This window comes from Pongo pygmaeus, chromosome Y (genome assembly GCF_028885625.2).
Source record: "Pongo pygmaeus isolate AG05252 chromosome Y, NHGRI_mPonPyg2-v2.0_pri, whole genome shotgun sequence".
NCBI lineage: Eukaryota > Metazoa > Chordata > Mammalia > Primates > Hominidae > Pongo > Pongo pygmaeus.
Genome location: NC_072397.2, coordinates 10,637,651 through 10,665,012, shown reverse-complemented (window position 1 = coordinate 10,665,012; position 27,362 = coordinate 10,637,651). Strand labels below are relative to the sequence as shown.

Sequence of the window (27,362 nt, the reverse complement as noted above, 5' to 3'; positions counted from 1 at the left end):
TACTTCCAGTTATGTATCATAATTCAGAATTTGCTTTTCAGCAATAGCCAAATATTAAGCTGTTGGCTTCAACTGCCCCCCAGCCATTTTTCTTTTGTTTCTAAGTCTTTACAAACATCCAAGATGCCCACATCCCACTGCCTAGTACTTGTAAATACTACCTGCCAAGACAAAGTGGACTAAATGTGATGTCAGTAAAGTGACAGTCTATTAAATAGAGATTATCCCGGTGGGCCCTTAAAAGTGGAGAACTGTTCCTGACTGGGTCAAAGAAAGACCACTCAGTGTATCTGAGGGATGGGACCACTAGGCAAAGAAGGCATGTGACCTATAGAAGCCAGGAACAGGCCTCAGCTGCCAGTCAGCAAGGAAACAGGGACAGTGCCCTACAGCCACAGAGATCTGAATTTCTGCCAATAATGTTAATGAAGAAGGAAACTAATACCTTCCCCAGAGCTTCCACAAAAGAACGCAGTCCTTTCAGAGAGAGAGGCCAGACTTTGGACCAAAAAACTGTGTGGTAAATTCTACAAGGTGAAAAAAGAAGGGAGGAGGGAAGTGGGGGGAAGAAAAAGAAAAAGCATAACCATGGTAAAGCATGAAAAATTACTTAAAAACTCCCTAATTAACACAAACACATTTTTCTTCTATGATTTCAACTAATGTTCATTCTCTCAGGCAGCCAAAAATATCACATTTTCTGCACTTTATTTATTGATGTTATTCCCATCATTCTGCCCACAGAGAAGATGTGGGTAACATGTATGAGAGAAGGAAAGAAAAGGTTTATTTCCTGGAGGGTCAGAGAAAGAACGGGTGGTACCTAGAGATCTTAAGATGGTGCCAAGACCAGGCCCAAAATTCAAACCCTACTATTATCCACAAGGGAAAAAGAAAAAAACATACACATTAGGAAACAAGAATTCATTGTTTATTTGTGCAAAGAAAAAAATATGCCACTACTGTAATTTAGCCACTGCTCTGTTTGGCAGCCAGCCTCTTGTCTCTCTCTTCAGCAATAGTAAGTCGGATGCCCTTTCCCCTGGGCAGGGAAATCCAAGGTTTATTACCCTGCAATTGAGAAGGAGATAAAATAAGTACATAAAGAAAGGGATGAAAAGGGAGGAGATGAAAGAAAGCTCGAGGGAAAGACGAAAAAAAAACAACACTTCACCAAAACACACATGCCTTGTACCTTCCTTTACATTAAGGGGCAGCTAACGGAACACTGCCAAACAAAATTCCCAACAAAATAAAAATTTCCTTATACATGTTTCCTGAGAGGTTGTCTGCCTCTCAGTGTTCCTCCCACTCCCCACTGCTGAGCTGCTGAATACAGGTCTTCCTGCTTCTATTTTGTGTGAAGCAATCAGTCAAGAAGCTTTTCAGGAACATCTTTTTCTATGAGGCACTCAGTGCTGAGAAAAAAAAAAAAAAGGCCATTAACCTCAGCTTCTCATTGTTTTGAAGTGGAGAACTGTCAGCTCCCTGTCATAAGCTTTACAGAGCTTTCACATGCATCTACTCACTCCTTCAATTCCTTCAGAAACACCAGATGATATGATATACCTGCTTTCAAAGGTACAGAATGAGGTGTCATAATTCAGTACTAAGAAGAGAAATGGCCCAACTATAGAGCTGCCAAGTGACACAGCAAAGAGGCAACAGCAGGCTTCCCCTCTGTACCGTATCATCTCTCAAGTATCAAATAGCTGCCAGGGTACAAGTGTTAAGATACCGCTCCCAAGGCTGAATTGCTTGATGAAAAGCTTTTGATTAAATCCCTTGCCCCTTCCTTAAGTCACAGGGTAACGGACTCTCATGTGAGGATACTGTGTGACTCCAGAGGTGCTCCTTCACTGAAAAGCTCTCAAAAGATTTCAGAGCAAGGTCATTCTGAATGAGTAAAGGAAACTAACAAGCGGTATGTGGCTTGTAAATGCTCTTATTCTCAAATTAGCAACTCACTCATAGTCCCTTACATCAATCTCCATCATCAAATACATGTTCAATAATGAGGTATATGATGTAGTCTCAGAGGGGTTGGCAGACAGTGACCTTAATCCAGCACATAACAGTGGTATAGCCCTGCAGAAATTGCAAGGCTGAGTTTAACTTAATTTGTTATGTGACAGTGCCGGCACTTCACACAGACCTCCTTAAGAGGCAGGCGCAAGGCTCTAGATCTAGTATTCTTTCTGGTCAGAGACTAAATACAGAGCTTGCTGCACTCTGTGCACTTTAACACAGGAAAACGACAAGAACCAACAGACAAACACCAATAGTGGATGCAGGTCTTTACGCTTTTTAGGGTGAGTCTTCTTAGAAAGTAGTAAAGAGAGTGTAAGTCTTACATTGCCAATGACAAAAATGTTGGAAATCCTTGTGGCAAAGCTGTTGCCATTGGCATCCTTCACATGTACCACATCGCAAGAACCAGGATGTCTTTCCCTGTTTGTGATCACACCAACACGACCGAGGTTAGCTCCACCAATCACCATACATACATTGCCTAGAGGGAAAGGAAAATAAACATGAGAGGAGTCATTTTAAAACCAGATAGAGGCTTGCTGTCGTTTAAATCCAATTTAACACAGATGGGCTCACTGGGACCAAAAAATGGAGCATCATTCCAAAACTGTAATTTCAAGAACTCTTGTCACTATGAACATGCTTTTTGTGAAGTAGACTGCAATCAGCATTTTAAGGCAAGCCCCTAAGGACTTTTCCAATGACAAGCTTTCCCTGCATTGTTTGTCCAACAATAATTCTTCAAAGGTTGAATAAATAATCATTTGTGGAGGGGACAAAGATGGCATGGAAGAGTACTGGGTGGGGAGAAAGGAAGAATGATTGAGAGGGAGGGAGAACTAGAGAAATTCAGGCTAATCAGAAAGACACTAGACAATAATGAAAGGCCTTTAACTGGACTGCTAGCTAATCCAATTTCTAGAGGGGGAAACTTTCAATGTTCTGAGGGCTGTCACAGGGCTCCTGGAAGAATACATTCATTTCAGATATCTGGACTTACTTTTGTGGGACAGAGCCACCTAATATAAGCATCCTATACAGGGCACAGGCCACCATGTCAAGGAAGTTTTACCACAGATAAGCATGTTTTAAGAAAGAGTTTCCCTCAAACCACAGCTAATAAAGACTCAGCCATGAGTCCACTTTTTTATGTGAAGACACATTAAAAAAAAAAAAAGAAAAATCAAGGACATGTCCTCTTTTTTAAAATGAAAACACACCAAAGCCAGAGAATGCAGCCCTGTCTTAATGCCAACAAAACAAAACATAAACTAGTAACCTAGCCTAAAAAACTCCAGGATAAATTTGAAATTGCAACCTATAAATCAAGGGGAAAAACATAAATCAAGGGCACAAACACTTACTGAGCTCTCAAAAACTAATAGGAAAAAGAAGAAACCAACTCAACCTGAAGGTTTTAAAGATGAGGCCCTGGGATAAAAGAAAATTAAAATTATGTTTAGAGTGAAAATTCTTTGATTTGACAATGAACAAAGAGATTTCCAATGAACAAAGAGATTTCTGCAGTTTGACCCTCCCTACCACAAAGATATTTGTTGATCCAAAATGCAGATTTTTAACTGAAATCCAGGGCCAGCGGGAAATACGTGTTTTGGCATGGTGAGAAGCCACAAGAATTAAAAGGACCAAAGGTTTTACCTCAGCATTAGCAAGTGTACTGAGAGTAAGAGAAGTGATTTGAAAGTAATTTTGTGTTAAGTGTTGGTATTGCATTTATTCCAGATTGTATGGATACCCAATAATGTTCAGGTAAGTCACAAGAAAGTACCCACAGACCCCTATCTGAAAGATAAGAAAAATCACATAAACAGCCCAAGATTTTGTTTCTTACGTCAGTGTACTTGGCCAGTTCTTTGGGGTCCTTGTGGCAACCACTGAGAAGACAGTAAACGAGCAACACCCAACATCCTCAGTTACAAAAAAATTTTGTACACTATGATTTAGTGCAGAGTTTAGGAAGATCTGGATAAAAACACCTGCTCAGTAACAAAATGCATGTTTGTTCTAGCTGATAAGCAGAAGATGACACCCAAAAAAGAGGTGAGATGAAATGCCATTGAAAGTTTGGTGTTTTGTTCTTTATAGAAAAGACCCAATTGTAGAGACTCCTGTAAAAGAAAATCAGTACTTGCCAAAGAGCAGCAGAAATGCCTCGTGCTGCTTATGTCAATAATAAGGTCCACAAAGGTATTGCAGTTCATTTTCCAGAGTCCTTAGATGGGAACACTACGGACTTAGTACGCACAGGGAAAAAACAGAACTAAGTTACTCATGGTGGAATTCAAACTGTTAATAATAGTTCCTTCCCTTCACTTGTTTGTCACTGCTTCCAAAAGTGAAGAAAGGGTATAAATTGATGAAAACACTGATTCTTTCAAGGTGTGTTAAGTTCCAATAAAAAGCCCCTGACATTTAGAAAAGTTCCCACTAGGGCACACTAGTAAATGCAGGTTGAAAGCTAAGACCCTTCACAAGCATAAGTGTAATTCTTGAATGTATCAGATCTATTCTTTATGTCTATCAGACAACTCTCAGAAAAACAGACTGAGTGGAAACTAATGTTGACTTTTGTTGTGAGACTCTTGTTTTTTTGTGAGACTTTTGTTGTGAGGCTTTCTTTCTGATGGCCTCACAAGGACAGTGGAATAGAAATCAAAGACCCAGGTTCAGTCTCTGAGTGAAAGCTCTAACAGGAGACCCTTCCCACCATAAGCTGGACCCCAAAGGCAGGACCCTCACAAACACATGAGCCCAAAAACAACCTTGTCTTCCTACTAACAAAATACAGGATTTAGCCAGGCGCAGTTGCTCAATATTTATAATCCCAGCACTCTGGGGGGTTGAGGCCAGCGGTTCACCTGAGGACAGCAGTTCAAGACCAGCTTGGCCAACGTGGTGAAACCCCATCTCTACTAAAAATACAAAAATTAGCCGGGTATGGTGGTGGGCACCTGTAGTCCCAGCCTCTCGGAAGGCTGAGGCAGGAGAATCGCTTGAACCCCAGAGGTGGAGGTTGCAGTGTGCCGAGGTCACGCCACTGCACTCCAAACAGAGCGAGACTCTGTGTCAAAAAAAAAAAAAAAAAAAAAAAAAATTGACCTCATATTGTTCTCACTAACAATACTTTACATATAGTGTCTAGCATGGAAGGAACTAAGATACCATGATTAAAGAACCACCATCATCAACACAGCATCAAACCAAATGCAGAACTTGGAACTGCCTTGAAAGAGTCTACAAGGACAAAAGCAAAACAAAACAGAACAAAACTAATGTAAATCAACAAGAAGCCCATCTTTGTAGAGTGACCTGGTGGACTTGAAAATCAAATAATGAAAATTTAGTGAACAAAATTAAGAATGGAAAGGAATAGGTTTAAAGAAACATGCCTACAATTAGTTGAAGAGAGAATCGGAAAAACAGAAGGTGCTGGGAAGATATGCTCATGATGCACCATGGAAAGACAAAGGATGAAAAACACAGAAGACTGGGTGACTGGGTCTACAATGAGAAGCTCTAATACAAGTTAAATGCAAGTCCCAAAACCCAAGGTGAGAGGAAGGTTAGGGACAAAGCAGTATGTGAAAACATAATCTTCTAGAAGGGTGCCAACCCAGATGCATGAAACCCATCAAGAATCTCAAGAACAGTAAAAGGAGAAACAGATAGGATATTCCCACCCATGTCCTGCTAACTGCCCCAGAGCAGGATAAAGAAGGTGGTTAATCCTGAGCTTGGATGATTTCAATATGCACACCGTAACCACGAGCACAACCACTTAAAAATAACAGAACCAGATGTGGCTTTATTTCAAAACCACCGAGGAAACAAATAAAAACTAAAATGTTAAAAAAATAAATAAATAAATAACAGCAGACATCTGCAAAATGGCACAAGAGGAGGCCCCAGGCTCTCCCTCCCCACTGGACACACAGATTTCACAACAACATATGCAACCAAACTGCATTGGTGAAGACTCCACAAATAAGTTAAGAGGCTGCAGGACCCCAGGCCAGTGCAAAGCCAAAAAAAAGCAGCACTAGACCAATAGAAACATTTGTGGCATTTTACCTGCACAAGATGTTTTACTTCCCCAGCACTGCATAACACATTTGGGGGAAAAAAAAAACCAAAATCCTGGCATCTCCCACAGGAAGGAAAGAGAAATGAGAACGATTCATGTGTCGTTCTGGCTTTTCAAGGGGTCAAAAGCTGCCTGAAAAACTGCTTTCTGTCTTACATGAGTCAGTACTGAGAAGGAAGGTAGTTTGGACACCCAGGCTGAGGGACTCAGAGAAAGAAGCAAGACATGCAGGTGGGGTGCAGTGGTTCCGGCCTGTAATCCTAGCACTTTGGGAGGCTGTGGTGGACAGATCACTTGAGGCCAGCGGTTAAAGACCAGCCTGGTCAATATGGTGAAACCCTGTCTCTACTAAAAATACAAAAAATTAGGTAGGCACGGTGGTGTGTGCCCAGAATACCAGCTACTTCGGAGTCTGAGGCAAGAGAATGATTGAACCCAGGAGGCGGAGGTTGCAGTTGAGATTATGCTGCTACACTCCAGCCTGGGTGACACAGCAAGACTCTGTCTCAAAAACAACAACAACAACAAACAAACAAAAAAAACAAAGCTCTGCGGGTGCTGGGGGGACAGGACAGTTGTTACAGCACCAGAGAGGCCGTACTACACAGACAGGCATCAGGGAATGAAAGAGGTTAGGGGCTTCACAGAAGCACAACCAGGAAAGTGGACACACAAGTCCTGAGTTGAGAGATCCCCAGAACCTCCAGCCTGGCTGACTGGTGAAAGTCATCATCCCTGTATGAAGATACCTGGTAGAGACTGGGAGAGGTGGCTGTTTTTCTCTAGAAAAATGAACCTAAACAAATGATGATCTATGTGTTACCTGAAAAAGAATTCAAACTAACCATCTTAAAGATGCACATCAAACTAAGGGAACACAGATAGACAAAAGTGAAAAACAACGCATAAACATGACACTTAAACAAAGTAAAGGAAACCCACAACAAATAATCAAACTGGAGCTGAATACCTTTAAATTGAATTGAAAAATTCACAGGTTCAGAAAGAATTTGCAAACTTGAAGACAGGCCATTGAAATTAACAAGTCAGAGGACCAAAAAGAAAAAAAAAAAAAAAAACAAAGAAAGGTGAGCCTAAGGAAGGGAGTATGAGACACCATCAAGAGGAACAATACACAAATTACCCGACAATACGCAAATTACAAGAGTCCTACAAGGAGAAGAGACAGAAACAGAATATGAGACGGGGATTTGGGAGAAAGAGGGGGAGGGGCAGAAAGCCTTCTAGAAAAAAAATAATGGCCTGGGCGCGGTGGCTCACGCCTGTAATCCCAGCACTTTGGGAGGCCAAGGTGGGCAGATTATGAGGTCAGGAGATGAAGACCATCCTGGCTAATACGGTGAAACCCCGTCTCTACTAAAAATACAAAAAATTAGCCGAGCGCAGTGGTGGGCGCCTGTAGTCCCAGCTACTGGGGAGGCTGAGGCAGGAGAACGGCATGAACCCGGAAGGCGCCACTGTACTCCATCTCGGTGATAGAGCAAGACTCCGTCTCAAAAAAAAAAAAACAAGGCCCAAACTCCCCAGTTGGGAGAAAGAAGATGGACATACAAATTCAACAAGCTGAACTCGAACTAGAATAAGCCCAAAGAGACACACATCAAGAGACAATATAATCAAAGTGTCAAGTCACAGAAAGAATCTGGGAAAGAATCATGTACAAGGGAGCTCCTGCTAGATAAGCACTTTTCTGATCATCTCTGATAACTCTGCCATCCAGAAGACAGAGGGATGACATACTCCAAGTGTCAATGAAGAGAGTCTAACTCTGTAAAATATTTGAAGAGATTTATTCTGAGCCAAATATGCGTGACCATAGTCCATGACACAGCTCTTAGGAGGTCCTGAGAACATGTGCCCAACGTGGTCAGGACACAGCTTAGTTTTATACATTTTAGAAGGGCATGAGACATCAAATACATTTAAGAAACACATTGGTTTGGTCCAGAAAGGGCGGACATCTCAAAGTGGGGTGGGGTGGTCCAGGCTATTGGTGAATTTCTGCATTTTCTGGTTGACAACTGGTTTCCCTAAGTTGAGTTTGCCTAAAGACCTGGGATTGACAGAAAGGGAGTGTTTTAGTTAAGATAAAAGATGGTGGAGATCAAAGTTGAAGAAGTCTTATAATGGCTGCCCTTAGAGACAAGAGATGACAAATGTTTCTGATTCAGATTTTAGTTAATCTCTTTAAGATTGGAAAGATTTAGAAGAAAAAGATCTAGCTACATGAAGACAGACTCTTTACAAATACAGATTTTCCCCTCACAAGGAATAGCTTTGCAGGGCCATTTCAAAATATGGCAAAGAAACATGCTTTGAGGTAAAATATTTTAATTTTCTCCATTGTCTTGAAATGTTATGCCAGTGTCAGGCTGGAAAGTAAGTCATAATATGTAGGGTTAAATAAAACCCATCTGATGATAAGCATGCCCATTTGTAGGGCATGATTCCCCAGACCCCTTAGATAGGAATTTAGGCAAGATAAAAATCAGAGTTCAGTCCTCACAAGAATACCATTTCCAGCAAAGCTGTCCTTCAAAATTAAAGAAAATAAGACCTTGCCAGATAAACAAAAGGCACTAGGCTTGCCCTACAAGAAACGCTGAAGGGAATCCTTCAAGTGGCCAACAAAAGGACATTAGACACAAAACCATATGAAAATATAAAGATCTCTGGTAAAGGTAAATATACAGAAAAATAGAGAATCCTGGATCATAATGGTTTACAAATCACTTTTACATCTGATATAAAATTTAAAACATGAAAGCATAAGAACCACCATAAACCAATGTAAATGGGTACACAATAGAAAAAGATTAACATGTGGCATCAATAACAAAGTTGGTCTGAGGAGATATGGAGATGCAATTAACAGCTGAAAACAGATTGTTTTCAATTTAAGGTAATTTATGTAATTCCCTTGGTAACCATGAAGAAAATAACCAAGGAAGGACAGATACAATAAAATGAGAAAGGATTCAAGGTATTCTTTAAAACACAAAAGGCAGGTAATAAGGGAGAAAAAATAGGGACGAAATATATACAGAACATACAGAAAATAGCAACAAAGCTACACTAATGCTTTCCTTAACAGTAATTATTGACTGTAAATAAATTAACTCCCCACCCCAATCTAAGGACACAGACTAGCTAAATGAATAAAACCAACTAACCAACCGAGGTACAACCATATGCTACTAACAAAAGACCAGTTTTAGATTTAATGACACACATAGGCTAAAAGTTTGGGACTAAAGCTGGTGTTCCAGGCAAATGGTAACCAAAAGAGGGCAGGGCTGACCAAACTTGGTCAGAAAAAACAGACTATAAGTCAAAAACTCTCACACAAGACAAGGCAGCTCAAAAATGCTTATGTTACAAAAGAAGACCTCAAATCAAAACCTAACTAGATCATGAGAAACTAGAAAAAGAAAAGAATAAACCCAAGGTTAGCAGAAGGAAGGAAATTAAATAAAGATTGGAGCAGACATAAGAGAAAAAAAAAGAAGAACAGAAAAAAAGCTAAGGGTTGATTTTTTTTTAAAAAAAAAGATTAACAAAAGGGACAAAACCTAGGCTGGGTGTGGTAACTCCTGCCTGCAATCCCAGTGCTTTGGGAGACAGAAGCAGGTTGATCACCAGAGCCCAGGAGTTCGAGCAGTGTAAACAACCTGGCAAAACCCCATTTCTATGACAACAATACAAAAATTAGCCAGGTGTGGCGAGGCATGTGCCTGTGGTCCTAGCTACTCAGGACACTGAGATGGGAGAATTATCTAAGCCTAGGGAAGTTGAGGCTGCAGTAAGTAGTGATCGAACAACTGCACTCCAGCCTGGATGACAGAGTGAGAAGGAAGGCAGGCAGGCAGGCAGGCACAAAGTTGGATAACTCACAGTTTCTGATTTGACACACAATACAAAATAACAGCAATCAAACAGTGTGGTATTAGCATAAAAGACAAACAACAAAAGGAAGAAAATAGAGCCCAGAAATAAACCTAAGGGTATATGGCCAAATGATCTTCAACAAGGGTGCCCAGAACTCTCAATGGAGAAAGGACAGTTGCTTCAACAAATGGTGTTGGTAAAACTAGGTCCCCATGTAAAAGAACAACATGGGTAAGACTTTACCTTACACCATACAAAAAATCAGTTCTAAATGGATTCAACATAAGGCCTCAAACTATAAAGCTCCACAGCCAAAAACAGAGGACCACAAGCTTCATGATATTAGGGACATGATTTCTTGGATATGACACCAAAAGCAAAAATAGACAAATTCAAAAATGCCTACCAATCAAAGGAAACAATCAGTAAGAGTGCAAAGGCAACCTAAGGAATGGGAGAAAACATCTGCAAATCTTACATCTGATATCTAAAGAACTCCTATGATGCAATAGCAAGAAACAACCTGACTAAATACTGGGCAAAGGACTCAAATGAGACCTTTCTCTAAAGACATACAAGCAGACAAAAAGATGCTCAATATCTCTACTCATCACAGAAACCCAAATTTAAAACAACAACAAAAACTAATGAGATATGACCTCATGCCTATCAGGGTTGTCAAGAAAGCAGGAAAAAAAAAAGAAAAAAAAATAAAAAGCAAATAACAGCAAAGTGTGGGCAGGAATGTGGAGAAACTGAAACTCTTGTGCACTGTTGGTGAGCGTGTAAAATAGTGGGGCTGCCATGAAAAGCAGCACAAAAATTACTCAAAAAAATATGTGTAAAATTATCACATATGATCCAGCAATCCCACTTCTGAGTATATATATAAAAACATTCAACAGGATCTTGGAGAGTTATCTCCACAGCCGTGTCCGCAGCAACATTACTCACAACAGTCAAGAGGTGGTGGCAACCAAAATGCCCATCCAGAAGAATGGATAAACAAAATGTAGTGTACATACCATTGAGTATTATTCTGCCTCAGAAAGAGGAAGGAAATACTGTCACATGCCACAACATGGATGATGAACCTTGAGGACATTATGCACTGCCAAGTAAACTAGTCAAACAAAGACCATCACTATGATTTCCACTTACTAAGACAAACCCAAAGGAGTCAAATTCACAGAATCAGAGTGGGATGGTGGTGGTTGGGGGCTATGAGGAGGAGGAAGTGGTGGAGTTGTTTAATGGGCAGAGTTTCAGTTTTACAACATGTAGGCATTCTGGAGATCTGCCACACAACAATGTAAATATAGTTAACACTAATGAACCATACAGTTAAAAATAATTAAGATGGTAAATTCATGACATATCTTTTTTTTAACCATAATTAAAAATTACTTAGGCATTTTAAACCAAATAAACCAAGAACTACAAAGAAACCTTTGCCCTTATTCAGCTGGTTTCTTCTTACCAGGAATATTGGCTCTGTGAAATTATTTTATGTAAACTCCCAGGATTAAACTTAATAAGCAAGTAATAAACAAATAAGCAAACCAAGCGTTTCATGTAAAACAAAGATCTATATATTTCAAATACAGTTAGGTGGGGGATAAAAATCTGTTGAATTTTTAACAGGGAAATTCATTTAATAAATAAATGGCAAATATTCCATTTAATTGGAGATAGGAAGTCCATGTCCATTTTAAAAAGTATTCTCAAAGTTATGCAAAAGTTGACAAACAAGCATAACACACTCCTACCTATCCACTCTCCAGTTTCAAAACATTTGAAAACTCATGGCCAGTGTTGATTCATCTTTACCCATGTAGTGCTGCATTGGATCACTTAGAAACAAATGGCCAGTATCAAATCATTTGAAACTGAAGTATTTTGGCAAGCCTCTCAAAAAGCTAAGTCACTCTGCAAATGATTGCTGGGTGTCTTAAGCTTCTTCCAATATATACATGCTTTCTTTTCTCCCTTTATCCAAGTTTGTGTTGATTCTTTGACAAGAATACTTCCTGAATGGTACTGTGCACTGCCACTACTGGGAGATGCATGATGTCTAGTGTGATTTTGGTCACACTGAAATCAACAGGTTTAGACATCATAAGCATGAAACATCCAGTTTAATATCCCCTCTCTCAATGTTTTCCCCTAATGAGAAGGCCTCTCAACTTTCACAGCCAAACATTCTTGCCTAACATTTCCAGCTCAACAGTAAATACCAGGAGTGCAGGCAGCACAGGCACAAGGTCATAGTGGTCAGACAACAATCAGATAGCTTCAGTGTGTGGAGTACTGAATTCAAGACAGCCAGCTTGGGCTCTTTAAACAGCAAGGCAACTGAGGACTTCGGCTGGGTCTTAAATCAGGATCTAAGTGGGGACTGTGGGGGTGCACATAAGCAACAGAACAAAGTGCAAAGTCATCAAAGACAGGCAGAAAAAGGAGTTGTCACTGTTTGTTGTGCCTATCCTATTCTTTCAGTGTTTCTGCATTTCCAGAAATTTCTGTTAAACACACTGGGCAAAATATTTTACTTTATTAGCACATCAAATACTAGCAAGCACTTGGGTGTAAACCTGTGAGGAGTCAGAGCCTGGGGTGAAGGGAGGAGAAACAAATCTGCAGACACATCTTTTCCTCATCACTAGTTTAAGGTTATCTGGACAACTTCAGCCCTTTACCTCAAGGAATACACATAAAATTTACACATTTAAAATAAAGTTCCCCTCTGATGACAAACCAAATGGACACAGAGTTTACACAGCTATGGTTTACATTCTTCAAAGAGGCCGGGCTGTTGGATGTAGCCCAAAGGGATGTCACACCACTACTCAGAATGAAGAACCCATTGCAAACCTAAGAGACCATGAGGCAACATACTGTCTCTTAGGGAGAGCCAAATATGTTCTCTCCGATCACAATGGTACTACAGATAAAACAAAATAAAATAGAAAGAAAAGATAGGTAAAGAAGAGGCAAGGGAGGTGGCCAACAAGACAAGGGGAAAAAAAAAAACAAAAAACAAAACAAAAACAACTTACCTGTCTCAAATTTGATAAAGCTGGTTATCTTGCCAGTCCCTAAATCAATCTGCACAGTATCGTTCACCTTGATGAGAGGATCTGGGTAGCGAATGGTTCGAGCATCATGAGTCACCAGGTGTGGAATTCCCTTTGTCCCCACAGTAATCTTCCTCACTTTGCACAACTTGTACTATACACACAACAAGAAAAACCAATTTAACATGTAAACACAAACTCAGCCGAAAGCAGTCACCCAATCATTATTATCCCACCAATTTTCAGCATTTCCTTAGTCAGAGGAAGTGCTCTTGGGAAAAATATATTAACCAGTCACAAAGCTGATGGTCTGCCATACTGGTTTAGTAATTGAGACACCTGAGAAACCTCGCCAAGGGGGAATCTGTTTCAGAACCCTCTGGTGGCTACTGGAGGAGTACTCAGCTGAACTAACTTCTGGTCCTTTATCACAGGCCAAAAGCTTGTTGCCTGTACATCTGAGTGGTAACACAGAATCAACTGACTGGTCTATCATTTTCTCCTCAGGGATATTTTTCCCGAGAGAACTCTTATCTTGCAGCTCTGGAAAGGCAGCTACATAGTGCCGTAGCAACAAAATTAACTGTACCACTGCTAAAAACATGATGCTTTGATGACCGGGTTAGGTAAAAACAGCTTTTCCAGCCAGCTAGATACCTTCCATACAAAATGCTGCTCTTCCTCACCTGATTTTTAAGGGCCACATCCCATTATCTACTTGCCTTAGGTCCTTGAGCTCTGGTACGGTTCAAATGACATCTACCAGCAGAAGCTATTCAAAATGTCTCATACCAAGTACGTGTATCATCCCAACAGTTAGCCAAGCCCCATTATGTTCCAGAAACAATTTTCAGGAGCTTCAAATGGTATACTTTGTAATCTCAAATGAACATAACCCATTTGTGGTTGTTAATGCCCACCCTATGTATCACAGGCTCCCCACAGAGTGTCACTGCTCAGAAGTAACAAAATGGGTTTTCTTTTAGCTTTACTGGGAGAAAAAGCTTCTCAGGGCAAGTTTTGTGTAAATGTGAAAATGACAAGGACAAACGTAGAGTGCCAGGTAACAGAAAACCCCTCATGAAAAGATGAGAGAAACCCTCCAAAAAGGGCACAATAAATGAACTCCAGGAGCCACTACTTTTTTTTTTTTAAATCAGCTCCTGCATTTCCTCTACAGATATTGCACTCTCTCCCTCATCTTTGGGCTCTCAGGACTGACTAGATTTGCCAACTTGTCTCTGTCATTGCTTTTGACCTGCCTAGGAGGTGTGAAAAGAGACATGGTAAGTAAAGTAGCCAGATCTTGGGCTCCACTCCTATAAAAAGCCCCAAGTTCAAATACTGTCCCCTTAAGCTTCAGAGGACAAGATGGGAATAATAATTGCACACTCCTATATGTAACACATTTATAAGATGAAGGAACATAAAGGACCCAGCAAAGCAGTTAATGCCAGCTAATATTATTTCTGCTGCTACTACAGATCCAACACTATTCAAGGTGCTATGGAGATGTGAGACCATTTAATATAACCCAGCAGTCCAAGAAAGTGATGATACTCCACATGTGGAACTTAGGCCATATTAACTCTATTAGTTAAGGTAAATCTAGAATTCACCAGCCAGGCATATCCAAGCCCAGCTATCCATCCTAAGGCCTGGCTCCTAGGCAGTCAATCTAATGAGTGCACTCTCTTCTCTCTACCTCAAAAGTTCAACAGTTGATACAACCCCCCAGGCATTCTCTTCAGTGAGTGTTCAGTTTGTTTACCAACACCAGCTCACATTTACCACCACTACAAATACAAACCCAAGATCATTTTCAGCTTTCTTGGCCAGGGAGTTAAGCACAGAAATGAAAGCTGCCTAACTCCCCTATCAGAACTACCTACTGGACCAACCAACTGAAAACCTCAGATGAAAGAGAGGTCCCATACAAATGCAGAAATTGAAGAAACTCCCAGACACTGTGTGAAAACATACCAACTAAAACTCTTAAAGAAAGCCAGAAGTAGTCCAAGGGACAATTAAGCTGATTGAGCCCTTTTCTTTCAAAAGGAAAACCCACATCCTCCTTTCCCACTGCCCTGCCAGTACCACCCCCAAATTAACTTTAAGAACACCTTTGGGTCCAGATTTCTGTTTGACTCTAAAGGACAAGACATCAGAAACTTGCCTGCATACATACAAAAAGGCCGCAGTGTGTAAAACTTTTGTTCTACTACCTGTCACAGTAAGGCATAGCAGAAGTCCTCTGAAAGTTTAGGGCCCGTGAGACAAGTTTGGATGGGACTTACAGGGAGTGAATGGTGGCAGGAGAGCAAAGCAAACATACTGCAAACCAAGGTGACTATGGGAATGGACTCAACACCCAGGGCTGTTTAAGTACTTGGCATTCATAAACATGTGATGAAGGTTATGTGTGCAGAGGTAGGGTCAGGGGATGCTGTCATCAAGATACTCAATAAAACTTGGCACACTCCTTCCAACCACGTATAAATATCCCCATAAGGGAAGAAAGATCCAAATCCAATATACCACAAAATTCAGCATATAGGATTACGTACCAGAACAGAAAATCAACAAGCTATGATGCTACAGCAGGCAAAATACTTAAGTGTGATGAGGCAGAAGGAGAATATGGACATGACAGAGTGACCAGGGTGCTGAAGGAGGTCTCTGAGATTCCCTGAGCAGCCAAGCAGAATCACCTCAGACAATAAATGGCATACTAAGGGCACAGAGGTTACTAACCTGCCAGCTTCAGGTGAATACATGTGGATGGGGTACAATATGATTATCAAAGCTCGTTGTTCTCTTTGCCTTCCACTCCTAAGTGGAAAACTACCAAGCTACAGTCCATAAGCACCAGAGCCTTGGCCAAGAATCCAGGCTTGTTCAAGCCTAGAGTAAATAAGGTCCTAGAGCTGCCGAGGACTAAGCAGGCAGAGAAAACACATTTTCCCTTTATACCTCCTAAGGCCTTGGGACCAAATAATAAGAAAGAGAACACTATTCCACAGCCTATATTCTGCCACCAGTGAGGCCAGACTTGAAAACAGTCTGTCTGCTGACTTCACTTTTCCATCCCCACTTAGGTGAAGGGAAACTTGCAATTTGCCTTTAAAAGTTACCATCCCATCATCAGTACCCCTTCCTCCTTTCTCCTGCCTTTGTAATCCCTATCTTTCACAGTGCCAATCCAGTGACCACTTACTAAAGCAGTATTACAAAACCTAGGGCCACTAGTGGACATTCTCAATCTCTCCAGCTCTACTCCCTGCTAGATTTAAGAAACTCTGTCCTTGATAACATGAGAAATGAACTCTGAAATGCCATGCTCTAGCTCTCAAATGGCTCTACACACAGTTATCGAGATCCCTATTACCGATATCCCTATTACAATAATCACTGCTCCCTATTCAGAATAAAATCTGCCCCTCCAACTTCATGAGGCAAGTCTTTGCATCATGGCCTGCTGAATGCATTCATGTCACCCAACTGTCCTGCACATTTTTGTATGTGACATCCTGAACCTACTTGGGGATTCTAAAATGTTTCCAGTGAAAGCTAATTCTGTCCCCTTTCCACCCTGGCTCATTAGCTCCAAATATCCCAGGTAAGCCAGGTCCAAGCAAGTTCTATAACTGTGAACACATAGAAGGCCTATTCACACTTCAAAGCCTACCTGCTGCCCTCCACTTTTCACATATATCCTGTGAAGTGTACTTTGAGAACAGTGCTAAAGGAGTCACAGTAGTTTACAGGTACTGCTGACGGTCAGGAGAGAGACAGCAAAAACAAAACAAGTAAAAATACTCTTCTCCTGTATCTTCCACAGATCCTCTCACTAACCAAACCTTTCTGCATGACAGCAATATCACCATCATGGCATCAAACTTGAAACCTTGGGCCCAAAGGTCCTTTGTCTTTAAATGCAGGCATGAAACACCCTCTGAAAAAGGCATGGCCTCTCCCTTTAAAGGTGCTACCAGTTCCAAGTAGCCTCCCTCCATCCTTTGAGGTTCACTCTGGAACCATTAACCCAAGCTTCATGATGCATGTCAGTCCTTGAAGCATCCACAGGTAACTTGACTGAAACACAGATGATACTCAGTAACTATCCACAACTGAGTAAAATGCCTGTAAGCATGCTAATACATTAACAGGTAACAATTCTGTCTAACCTTTATACAGAGCTGACTGACCAGGTTTGTAGTACTTTCAAGACCAGGCCTAAAACAGGCTAAAAACTTCTAAACACTTTTATTAAGAGAAGTGCTCTGGCAAAAGCCAACACCATGGCAAGCTTTCTTCATACTCACCTCAAACAACTTTATTACCTGAGCACCAAACCTTCATGTGGTCAAAACAGCTCAGGATTCAGATCTTGGGTCCTCTTGCTTAGCAGAGGCCCATCCTGCCAGGAAACTAGAGCTTCACTAAGGGTCAGGCCGGACATTTCATGAGGGGAAATTCCAGTTGAGTAAACCTTGTACCATAGAGGTAGCCTCAACCATCTGCAGAAAACCAATCACTTTTCCTTTGCCCCACAACTGAAAAGACTGCCTTCAGATTTTAAAGATGTGACTCCCCCATCATCTTCTGACCCCATACCACAATGAACAAAATGTCTTTTGCAGCAACTTGAATTGAGCTGGAAGCCATTATTCTTAAGTGAAGTAACACAGGAGTGGAAAAAAATCAAAATTCTTAGGTGCTCGATTGTAAGTGGGAGCTACACTATGAGTATGCAAAAGCATACAAATGATATAATGGGCTTCGGAGACTTGGGAGGGGGCCAGGAATAAAAACAAACAACGGTACATTAGGTTATGTACAGTTGCACACTATTAGGGTGACAGGTGCACTAATATCTCAAAATTCACCACTGTATAATTCATCCATGAATCCCAAAAAGCACTTGAATCTAAAAAGTTACTCAATTTTTTAAATTTAATTATTGTTTTTCAAAGAAATTTAGAGAAAAAGACTATTTGTAGCTGTCGTACAGCACCCTACCAAAAGAAAACCTCAACTCTGCCACCTGTCTGCTCACCAATCTTGACGAGCAATGATTTGTAATCACATCACCACGTATTACAACATGCCTGCCCCATCAACACCCTTTCCATACAACCTTGACTGCAAGGTGAGGCCCCTGGTCATTCTCCAAAATGAATGTCAAATGTGAGGCTCCACTGAAAGCATTCTACCCTGTCCCTCTCGAAGCGCAGATTAAAGAACTCTTAGCTTCAAGCTTCCACTGCCCTTTGTATAACACCCACACAAACCAGTCTGAAATCCCTCCCCACCTGGCCTCCCTTAGAAACAAATGCAATTGCCCAGGTTCCATCTTTTCTGAAACTTCAACTTCAACTGCCTATCCTGTCCGCCAATCTTTTTCCTTGCCCACCAAAAAAGCACTAGTCTCCACACTCATGGTCTTGACCACCACCTCCTTTTGCACCAGACTCCAATTGTCTGAAAAAAAAAAAAGGGCAAACATCACCTCTTATCTTAAAAGAAATTCCCTCTTAACAAAGTTACCTCTATTTACCGCCCTCTATCTTCTACTTTGGGAATAACCACTACCTTTATAAGGTTCAGTCTTAATGTTCAAGAATGACAATCCACAAACACATCTCTGGTTGGTTACTCTCCGACTTCCTCTTTTTCATTTCTTTAACCAGTGTTTTCTACTTTTCAGGAAACAGAACCTGCACCACCTAGATCCTGTTCATAAACCTTCTGCAGTATGAAATCTCCCTCTCCCCATGCACATCCATCATTGAATACAAGCTGCTCAATGTCAACAAGGATTCTGTGCCAACTATTCAGACAGCCTCTACTGTAACTCATTTGAGCAGTGTTTCAGTCCTCTATTTCAGTCAGCACCTACTTCCTTCTGTCTTATCATCTACTTGCAAGTTCCAACGCAAGCTGAACTCAAAGCATTAACGTACTGTCCTTCCACAACTCTCTCAAGCATCCATGTATTTCATCAAGATCTGCAGCTACCATCTCCTTACCCTACCACCAAATACTCAGTCACCCTGTCCCACATCTTCTTCCCTCTACCACAGCAGGGGATGCATACACTAAACCCTTTGTCTTCTTTGCCATCTCCCAGGTGATATGTGTGTCCTCTACGCCCACTGGCAATGGGAACAGGCACTGCCTTAGTTCCCATTACTCATGTGCAGGCTCATCATGGGCTCACCCAAAATCTTTCCTTTTCTCCCATCCACTGTAGTGGCAATCACACACACACAAAAAAAACCTCATCTCCCATTCTTAAATCCAATGACTTCCCATTTCTGTGGTCTTCAACTAATACCAAGTTGTTAAAGGGAAAAATTATGTCTGAAATCCATCAGGCTGTTTTCTCAAGACCCACAAAATATCCCTTTTCTAGTTTTAATTTCGAGGGTGGAGGGCCGTTTGGATAGTCTGTCTCTCCACTAACCTGTGCTACCTGGTGACTAGTAATCTGCATAAAAAGGCTCTGTGGTGTGTCCCTGATTCACTGAAATCCAAGAAGCCCTCCATTCTCCACTCTGAAGTCACTGTGCCCTTCAACCTGTGGCTCTAGACACGCTGGGTGGGGTGTGACAGGGAATCCTCCCTTTCCAGCTGTCCAAATAAACAACCAGCCAATAAATAAGCTCAACCAAAACTTCCTCAAATCTCTTAACTCTTGCACAAAGATAAGGTCCTTACCCTAACCCAAACCCAGAATAGCCATTTGGCACCTGTGGCTACAATGTGATACTCACCTGGACACAAGCTTTTCACACGGTTGACTGGCCAATGTAGTAGAACCAGTACTAGGTATTAACAACACTCCAGTATCTCCTTCTCCTACTCCATCTCTCCCCATTTAAAAATTCACAGCAATGGCTGGGTATGGTGGTTCATGCCTGTAATCCCAGCACTTTGGAAGTCCAAGGCAGTTGGATTACAAGGTCAGGAGTTCAAGATCAGCTGGCCAATATGGTAAAACCCCATGTCTACTAAAAATACAAAAATTAGCCAGGACGGGTGGCACATGCCTGTAGTCCCAGCTACTTGGGATGCTGAGGCAGATGATTAGTTTAAATATGGGAGGCAGAGGTTGCAGCGAGCCAGGATGGCACCAATGCACTCCAGTCTGGGCAAGAGAGCGAGACTCAGTCAAAAAAAAAAAAAAAATCACAGGAACTACCAATCTGCATTGTCTCTTGAGACCCAAATTCCTTACAAAAGCAGAAACCAGTCATTAGATTTGAGATTTCCCTGTGCTTTCTAGCTTTTAGACACACCAGGATCCAACACCCTGGGTGACTGAACACCCTTCAGGATGCTAGACCTAGTTCCTACCACCTAAAACAAAGCACCTCATTGTGGGAACAATCCGCAAAAACAGATGGGACACTGCATCAAGGGACGCTACCAAAGAAGTTAAAAACAACCAAACAACTGATCAATTAAGAAACCACCCAGATATGAAAATATTTGTGAATTCCTATAGGGACTCCAATGTGTCTCCCCCAAGAAATAACAGAAAAAGGCAAGCTGGTTAAACAAAGTGGAAACAATGTCTGATAAAACACTGACATTCATCTATAGAATGTGTCTCATATTTAGATGGCATTTGGTCACTGTACAGGTGATTGGGTTATGTGAGAAATAAGGAAGAAGTCACCCCATGACCTTAAATCCAGGGAAAAGAGGAATGGATGACTGAGGGGTGATCCTGGTTTCCAAAGAGGTGTTCCCTACACAGAAAAAAGGCACGTGCTGTCCACATAGAAAGGAACTCCCTTGAAAAGTTTCCCTGATGGTACTGACTTTGGCCATCAAATTTGGAGAAGGGGGAGTTTAAGGGTTGAGGCAGACATCAGGAAGTCGACAATCTTCGATGTCTAGTAAGTGTGAGGCACCACTACTGCTAACAGTCACAGAAACCTGGCAAGAAAGTATATTATCACCATTTACAGAGAAAATGAAGGCTCAAAAAAGGTTCTACATACTGTTGCCTATGGTTACATAATTAATCAATGACAGGGTCTGGATTCTTACCCAGGCCTTCCTGGTTCCAATACCAGACTTTTCCTGTACAGAAACATCTTGTCCCTCAGAGAACTGCTTATTCTGTACCCTGTTTCTAAACAACCTCATCTGGAAAATCCACTGCCTTTTATCAGTGTTGGTAGACCTACGTGCCTGAATTGAACAACCTGACAAACAGGCAGATAGGCACTATTCCCAGAATATGGCCTAAATGCCGTCTGACAACCTTAGCAACAGACCTATCTGTCTGAAAATTAGAAAGCTCACTTAAAAGCTCACGTACCTTTGCCTCTTCCACTGTGATACGATGAACAGCAAAACGGCCCTTGGTGTCATAGACCAGGCGGAAATGCTCACCTGTTTTCTCAATGCTGATGACATCTGATCACAAACAAGTATAAGGAACATTATTAATGCAAAGTTTCTTTGGCCTGCACAACAGGAACACTGTGCCAGGCTGAACGTGAGAACATTTTAGCAGCCTGGGGGTCCCCAGCGCTTGATGGGGATGCTTGAATGAAACCAACCAACCCCAGTCCTGTCCCAGTAAATATCATCCAACAAAAGGAAATGTCTATATATATGGCTACTCTACCACGTTTTCTATGTTGTTGTGCAACGGCTGCTTGAGACTGTGTTCTGGGTTAATGCACTCAGGATGCTGAGGAGAAAACACACATAAGCATACCCACACATACCAGAAAACCAAACGAACAAGCAGTCCTCACATTTGAGCAGACAAGGCTCAAGACTCTGCAGGTTGCCCAGTCAATGGCTTGGCACCCCCTGCCACGACTCTGACTTCCCTTATCAGGAGTCCTGCCTTGCTTGGGACTTGGGGTTTTAAGAAAGAAAGCAAAATACAAAATGCAAAAAAAAAAAAAAAAAGAAGAAGAAGAAGGAAGGAAGGAAAGTAGGAAACGAAAGCTCTGTCTTTTCTAATTCAGTGGCTGGATCCTGCAAAGTCTGGTCTGGAACGCCTCTCATAAACCAAACATACCCCAGCTTTCTGGACAATACCAGGCTAAAAAGGTGTTAAAAAGTATTGACCAGCTAGGTGCAGAGGCTCAAGCCTGTAATCCCAGCACTTTGGGAGGCTGAGGTGGGCAGATCACAAAATCAAGGGATTGAGACCATCCTGGCCAACATGGTGAAACCCTGTCTCTGCTAAAACTACAAAAATTAGCTGGCCACGGTGCTGCGTGCCTGTAGTCCTAGCTACTCAGGAGGCTGAGACAGTAGAATTGCTTGAACCCAGGAGGTGGAGACTGCAGTGAGCCAGTGCACTGCAGCCTGGCAACAGAGTGAGACTCCACCTCAAAAAAAAAAAAAAAAAAAAAAAAGTAATGAGCCTTTTGCCATGGAAAGAAAAAGTGAACAAACCACTAGGTCAGAATTCCTCAGCGCCTTTCCCTACCATCCCTCTCAGGACACTTTTTCCCTAGATGAGTGTGACCCTTCTCTCCCTTCTCCACTCTCCTCTCCCACCAACCTGCAAATGCATCCTTGGAGATCCAGCATGGTTAGGTCATCAACAGAGAAAGTGAGAAGACAGGGCCAAAACCCTGTTCACTGACAGCAAGATTCTCTCTCCTTGACCAGTCCTTAGCCAGACTCCTCTGAGCCCTCTTCTTGGCTGAGCTTCAACCTTGGCCTATGAAGATCTGAACCACCAACATGGCTGCTAAAAACTCAGGATGAGCCCAGTCGCCCTCAAAGTGCCTGCCTGAGAAAACTCGAGACTACCAAAAGAATTTACTGTTTTTGTTCCAGCCAACACCTGAGGACAGCTCCTACCTCCCAGTCTCTGTTGGGAGGGTAGGAACCTAACTTTGATAACCGCCAGCTAGCAGCCACTGCTGGTCTCACACCATTTCATTACCAACCCCTTTCCAGCTTTTCACTTGTGCCTTGCCACTCTCTCCCTATCCCTCATTCTCCTTCTGAAATGACCATCAGTAACTTGTGCACAAATCAAAGTTCAGTGTCGGGTTTTGTTTATCATTGGCAACATGTAAGCCTCACACTTTGTTTTTCTCTACTGTTCCTTCTTCAAAACAAAGAACTCTTTCCTCACCCATGAATCCAGCAGGGTATGTGATGTCCACTCGAACCTTGCCATCAATTTTGATGAAGCGTTTCATACATATCTTCTTTACCTCATCTCCAGTCAATGCATACTTGAGTCTATTCCTGAGGAAGACGATCAGGGGAAGACATTCCCTCAGCTTGTGAGGACCTGTCGATGGACGAGGTGCCTATAGAAGACAATGGCAGGCATCTCTCAAGATCCACCCCTTACATAACCAGATTGAGCAGATGACTTGCCTTAGTTCAGCATTAGCTGAACTTAACTTGTTGGGGAAGAGGAATATAAGGGGGCAATTATTTCATCAATTTAGAGAGGTCTGTCTTGTTAGGAAGGTCACACCCCCAACTATGGAAGTCTCATTTTGTGCCCCTTCCTTTCACAAATCCAGTCTCACAACCACCTCCCCATTTTGCCCTGCCCCAAGCACCACCACCACTAGTACTGCCTCTTCAAACCTCCCTTGAATACAACACTATATCCCATGTATCTCGGGTGTAGCTTACGCTTTACCCACAACCTGCGAAGACATATTCTACTACTTTCTCACCATTCTAGGCCTCAAAGTCCCACACAAGCCCTGCCGATGTTGCTGGACCACCTCTTAACACAGACTGTGCTCTTCCCTTTCTTGGCTGCTTGCCACCAGCTTAAGTGTCATCAAATTCCCACTCCAACAAATCCTGTAACCTATACTCTTGCAGTTTTAGGGTTTTATCATCCTTTGGCTATTTGCTACCAGTACCTGTAAAGGTCTCAAGCTCTGGGGCTGTCTTTAACTCCACTCCTCAATTATCTCTTAAGCTCAGACCACACAGGACTCCTTTCTAGTGGAGACTGTTCTTAAAGCTGCTTCTACAGATGCCTCTTTAGCTTTATCCCTCCTAAAATGGACTCACAATCATTAACCAAATACTTCCATCAACACCATGGGGAAGAGTGGAGCCCACAAGACTGAGGACTAAGTTCCCAGCAAGTCTTCTTAAAAAGAGTGCCTTGGCCAGGTGCAGCAGCTCACCCCTGTAATCCCAGCACTTTAAAAGGCCGAGGTGAGCATATCACCTGAGGTCAGGAGTTCGAGCCAGCCTGACCAATGTGGAGAAACCCCGTCTTTACTAAAAATACAAAATTAGCCAGGCTTGGTGGTACATGCCTGTAATCTGAGCTACTTGGGAGGCTGAGGCAGGAGAATCGCTTGAATCCAGGAGGCGGATGTTGCAGTGAGCCAAGATTGTGCCATTGCATTCCAGCCTGGGAAACAAGACTGAAACTCCATCTCAAAAAAAAAAAAAAAAAAAAAAGAAGAGTGTGTTGCTCATCCACTTAACAATAGAGGGAACAGTGGCCCATCCTGGGAGGTCAGATACTAGGGGGCAGTGGCAGAGATAAGACTTGGAAGCAGAAACTGACAGGGAAAAAGTTTGCAAATCCAGCTCCCCAGACAACACACAGTCCATTTCTCTCTGAAAATACCAAGACAAGGAAGACAAGTTTCTGCTACTCAGTGTTCAGAGTTCTAACTGTCTCAAGAAAAGGCTATGTAATCTAGCAAGTTAGTTACCAAGTGCCTACTATGTGGATGTGGACCCTCAGGGCTGCATTATTTTCTCTTAGATGCCCCGTGTTTATTCCTGCCCAAAAAAACTTTTGGCATCTTAATCACCTCACTTCTGTCTTCTTCACACTGGCTCCCCTTCTGTCTCAGAAGACCCAAGACTTTCTTATGGCTTCAACCACTCTCTCCCATTGTCACCACACCACCAATGTGGAAACTGCCTAGTCTGCCTCTTGTCAGATGCTTGCCTCCTTTGCCTCTGGGCATACTGTCCTCATCCTGCCAGGTCTTCAAGGTTGAGTTCAAGAGACTCCTGCATTTCTCACACAATTTCTTGCCTGTGTTGCATGGGTCCCTGTAGCCTTTACTGTTAAAACCGTATCTTGGGCTCAACGTAAAAGGCAGCTACTCCACCCTCTGAAACAAAGGGTAACTTCAAATTAAATACATTTTATTATTAATGGGGACTCAGTGCACTGTCACTGAACCCTTTCTTATCTGGAATTTGGCACGTTTATTAATCCCCTCAGCTCTGGGCTCAGGGAGTGCCCTCTAAAGTGGAGAGCTCAAACAACAAAGGAGACCACCAGGACTTGACATCCTGGTGTTTTGTTGTTGCTGTTGGCATTTTTAATCCTTGAGAGCGCAAGCCTCAAGAAATGGGTTCTTAATATGACACAATTTGAATAAATCACAACACAGCAGCCTAACAGCTCTTTCGAAAATATGACGGGCGCCATGGCTAACACCTAAAATCCCAGCACTTTGGAAGTGGCCGCCGGCAGGTGGATCAGAAGGTCAGGAAATTGAGACCATCTTGGCTAACAGGGTGAAACCTGGTCTCTACTAAAAATACAAAATTTAGATTGGCGTGGTGACTAAAAGATCCCAGCTACTGGGGAGGCTGAAGCATGAATCGCTTGAACCCCGAGGCAGAGGTTGCAGTGAGCTGAGATCACACCACAGCACTCCAGCCTGGTGACAAGCCAAGACTCAGTCTCAAAAAAAAAAAAAAAATTACCCAATAGTTCACTCCCTTGTGTCTTTCTGTTCTTCTGGAAGAGGCTTCTTCATTTCACACTTTAAAACTGCGGTCGCTCAAAGCCCCATTCATCCTTCCCATGGCCCTACTTTTTTTCCCCCCCAGCCTTCAGCACCTGTGAACATACTGTAACTTCCCTCTCCTCCCAGCAGGTCAGCTTCAATAAGAAAGAGGGATAGATTTTGTTGTCCAACCATTTTGTACCCGGACATATCCTTAAGGGTGGGCCCACATAACAACACCTGGCATGTATTAAGCTCTAAATAGTTACTAAAAGATGGCACGCCCAGGTTCTCAGCGACATTATGGATCACAACAGTGCTCAAAGTTGAGGTCGGAGAGCTGTTCGACCAGCTGTTTCCAAACAGGATGTCCTAACTTTTTTCTCAGGGACCTTGTCATTACAGTGCAAGCACAAGTTCCGTGTGCGGCAAGTCTTCACCAACGAAAATCCCACATAAATAAGCAAACAGTGCTCCCACGAAATAGCAAGCCACAGGTACACAGCATGCCCTCGAGTAAAAAGCAAGTACAGTTATACTCACAAATACACCAGTTAGTTTGTCGAGCATCCAATGCTTCGGCGCTGCAACACGCTTCAGGTGCTTCTTAGGACCCCGGGCCTGAAAATGAAAAAGACACCAAACTTTTTCAGAGAAACTCGTCTCAGTTAACAGTAAAATGTCTTCATCTTCAACTGTAAGAACTGCTAACTGGTAATACCGGATCGGAGGAGAAAGGATAATCCAGGCTATTTCACGCCCAGTTTTGGGCAAATATTACTTCCTGCCAGACCCCAGAACAAACCCCGCATAACTCACAGGCCTTTGACAACCTCACGAGTCTCCCTGGCGTCTGTCAAGACAGCGTCCACAGTGCTCTCCAAGCGAATCTGAGACTGCTTCAACGTATGGATATAAGCTAACTCGGGTAAAAAGCCAGTGCTGGGCTGCGGAGTCAAGGGTGGACTTATAAGGTTAGCCGAGGAAGCTTATTCCTAACAAGACTCATGTGCCAACAGCACCCTCGGCCCCCCAGGCCGAGCACAAGGGCCAGCCCAGAACCCCCAGCCGCACTCTTCTCAGACCTCCGCTCTCCAAATTGGGTTTCCTGAAGCAGCACCAGCAGCATTCCCACCTGCCTAGTGGGTGTACCCGAAAAGTGAAAGCTTGACAAGGTGGAAGGCCTTTCTTCAAAGGATGAAGGCAGATAAGTCTGGAGCAAGGACGCAGACGTCTTACCATGGCGAAATCCCGCGACGGAAGAGAACCTATTCTTTTCCGGTGCAACCGTATTCTGTGGTCGTAAACCGCGGGAAGTCAAATGAGTGAGAATTTCAGTTCCGGCTTCCGCCTCGGGTAACTAACCTTTTCTTATTCTTACGTTGTACAGGTCACAGCTCGGAACTGAATTTCTTAGCATTTTCAGTTTCTGATACTGATTCACAGGTGTCAGTTATACCATGGGACTTTTTGTTGTGCTTCCTCCCCTAGGTCGGA

The 27,362-nt window shown here is 42.5% G+C and overlaps 1 protein-coding gene across 4 annotated transcripts; it reads right to left on the bottom strand.

Annotated features, from left to right (window-relative positions):
* Positions 1–909: 909 nt before the first annotated feature.
* RPS4Y2 (ribosomal protein S4 Y-linked 2) lies at positions 910–27,168 on the bottom strand. Of its 4 annotated transcripts, none has more exons than XM_054473417.2 (7): positions 27,105–27,168; positions 26,409–26,486; positions 23,255–23,435; positions 21,461–21,558; positions 13,105–13,276; positions 2,355–2,512; positions 910–1,418 (listed from the first exon to the last, which is right to left on the bottom strand). In XM_054473417.2, exons 1-7 carry the CDS (start codon positions 27,105–27,107, stop codon positions 1,413–1,415), a joined length of 696 nt encoding a protein of 231 aa, XP_054329392.1. In that variant the 5' UTR covers positions 27,108–27,168; the 3' UTR covers positions 910–1,412. The 4 variants fall into 4 exon arrangements, with proteins under 4 accessions (XP_054329392.1, XP_054329391.1, XP_063517014.1 ...); XM_054473416.2 differs by having other exon boundaries at positions 910–1,071; XM_063660944.1 differs by having other exon boundaries at positions 910–1,071; positions 27,001–27,124.
* Between the last annotated feature and the right edge of the window lie 194 nt (positions 27,169–27,362).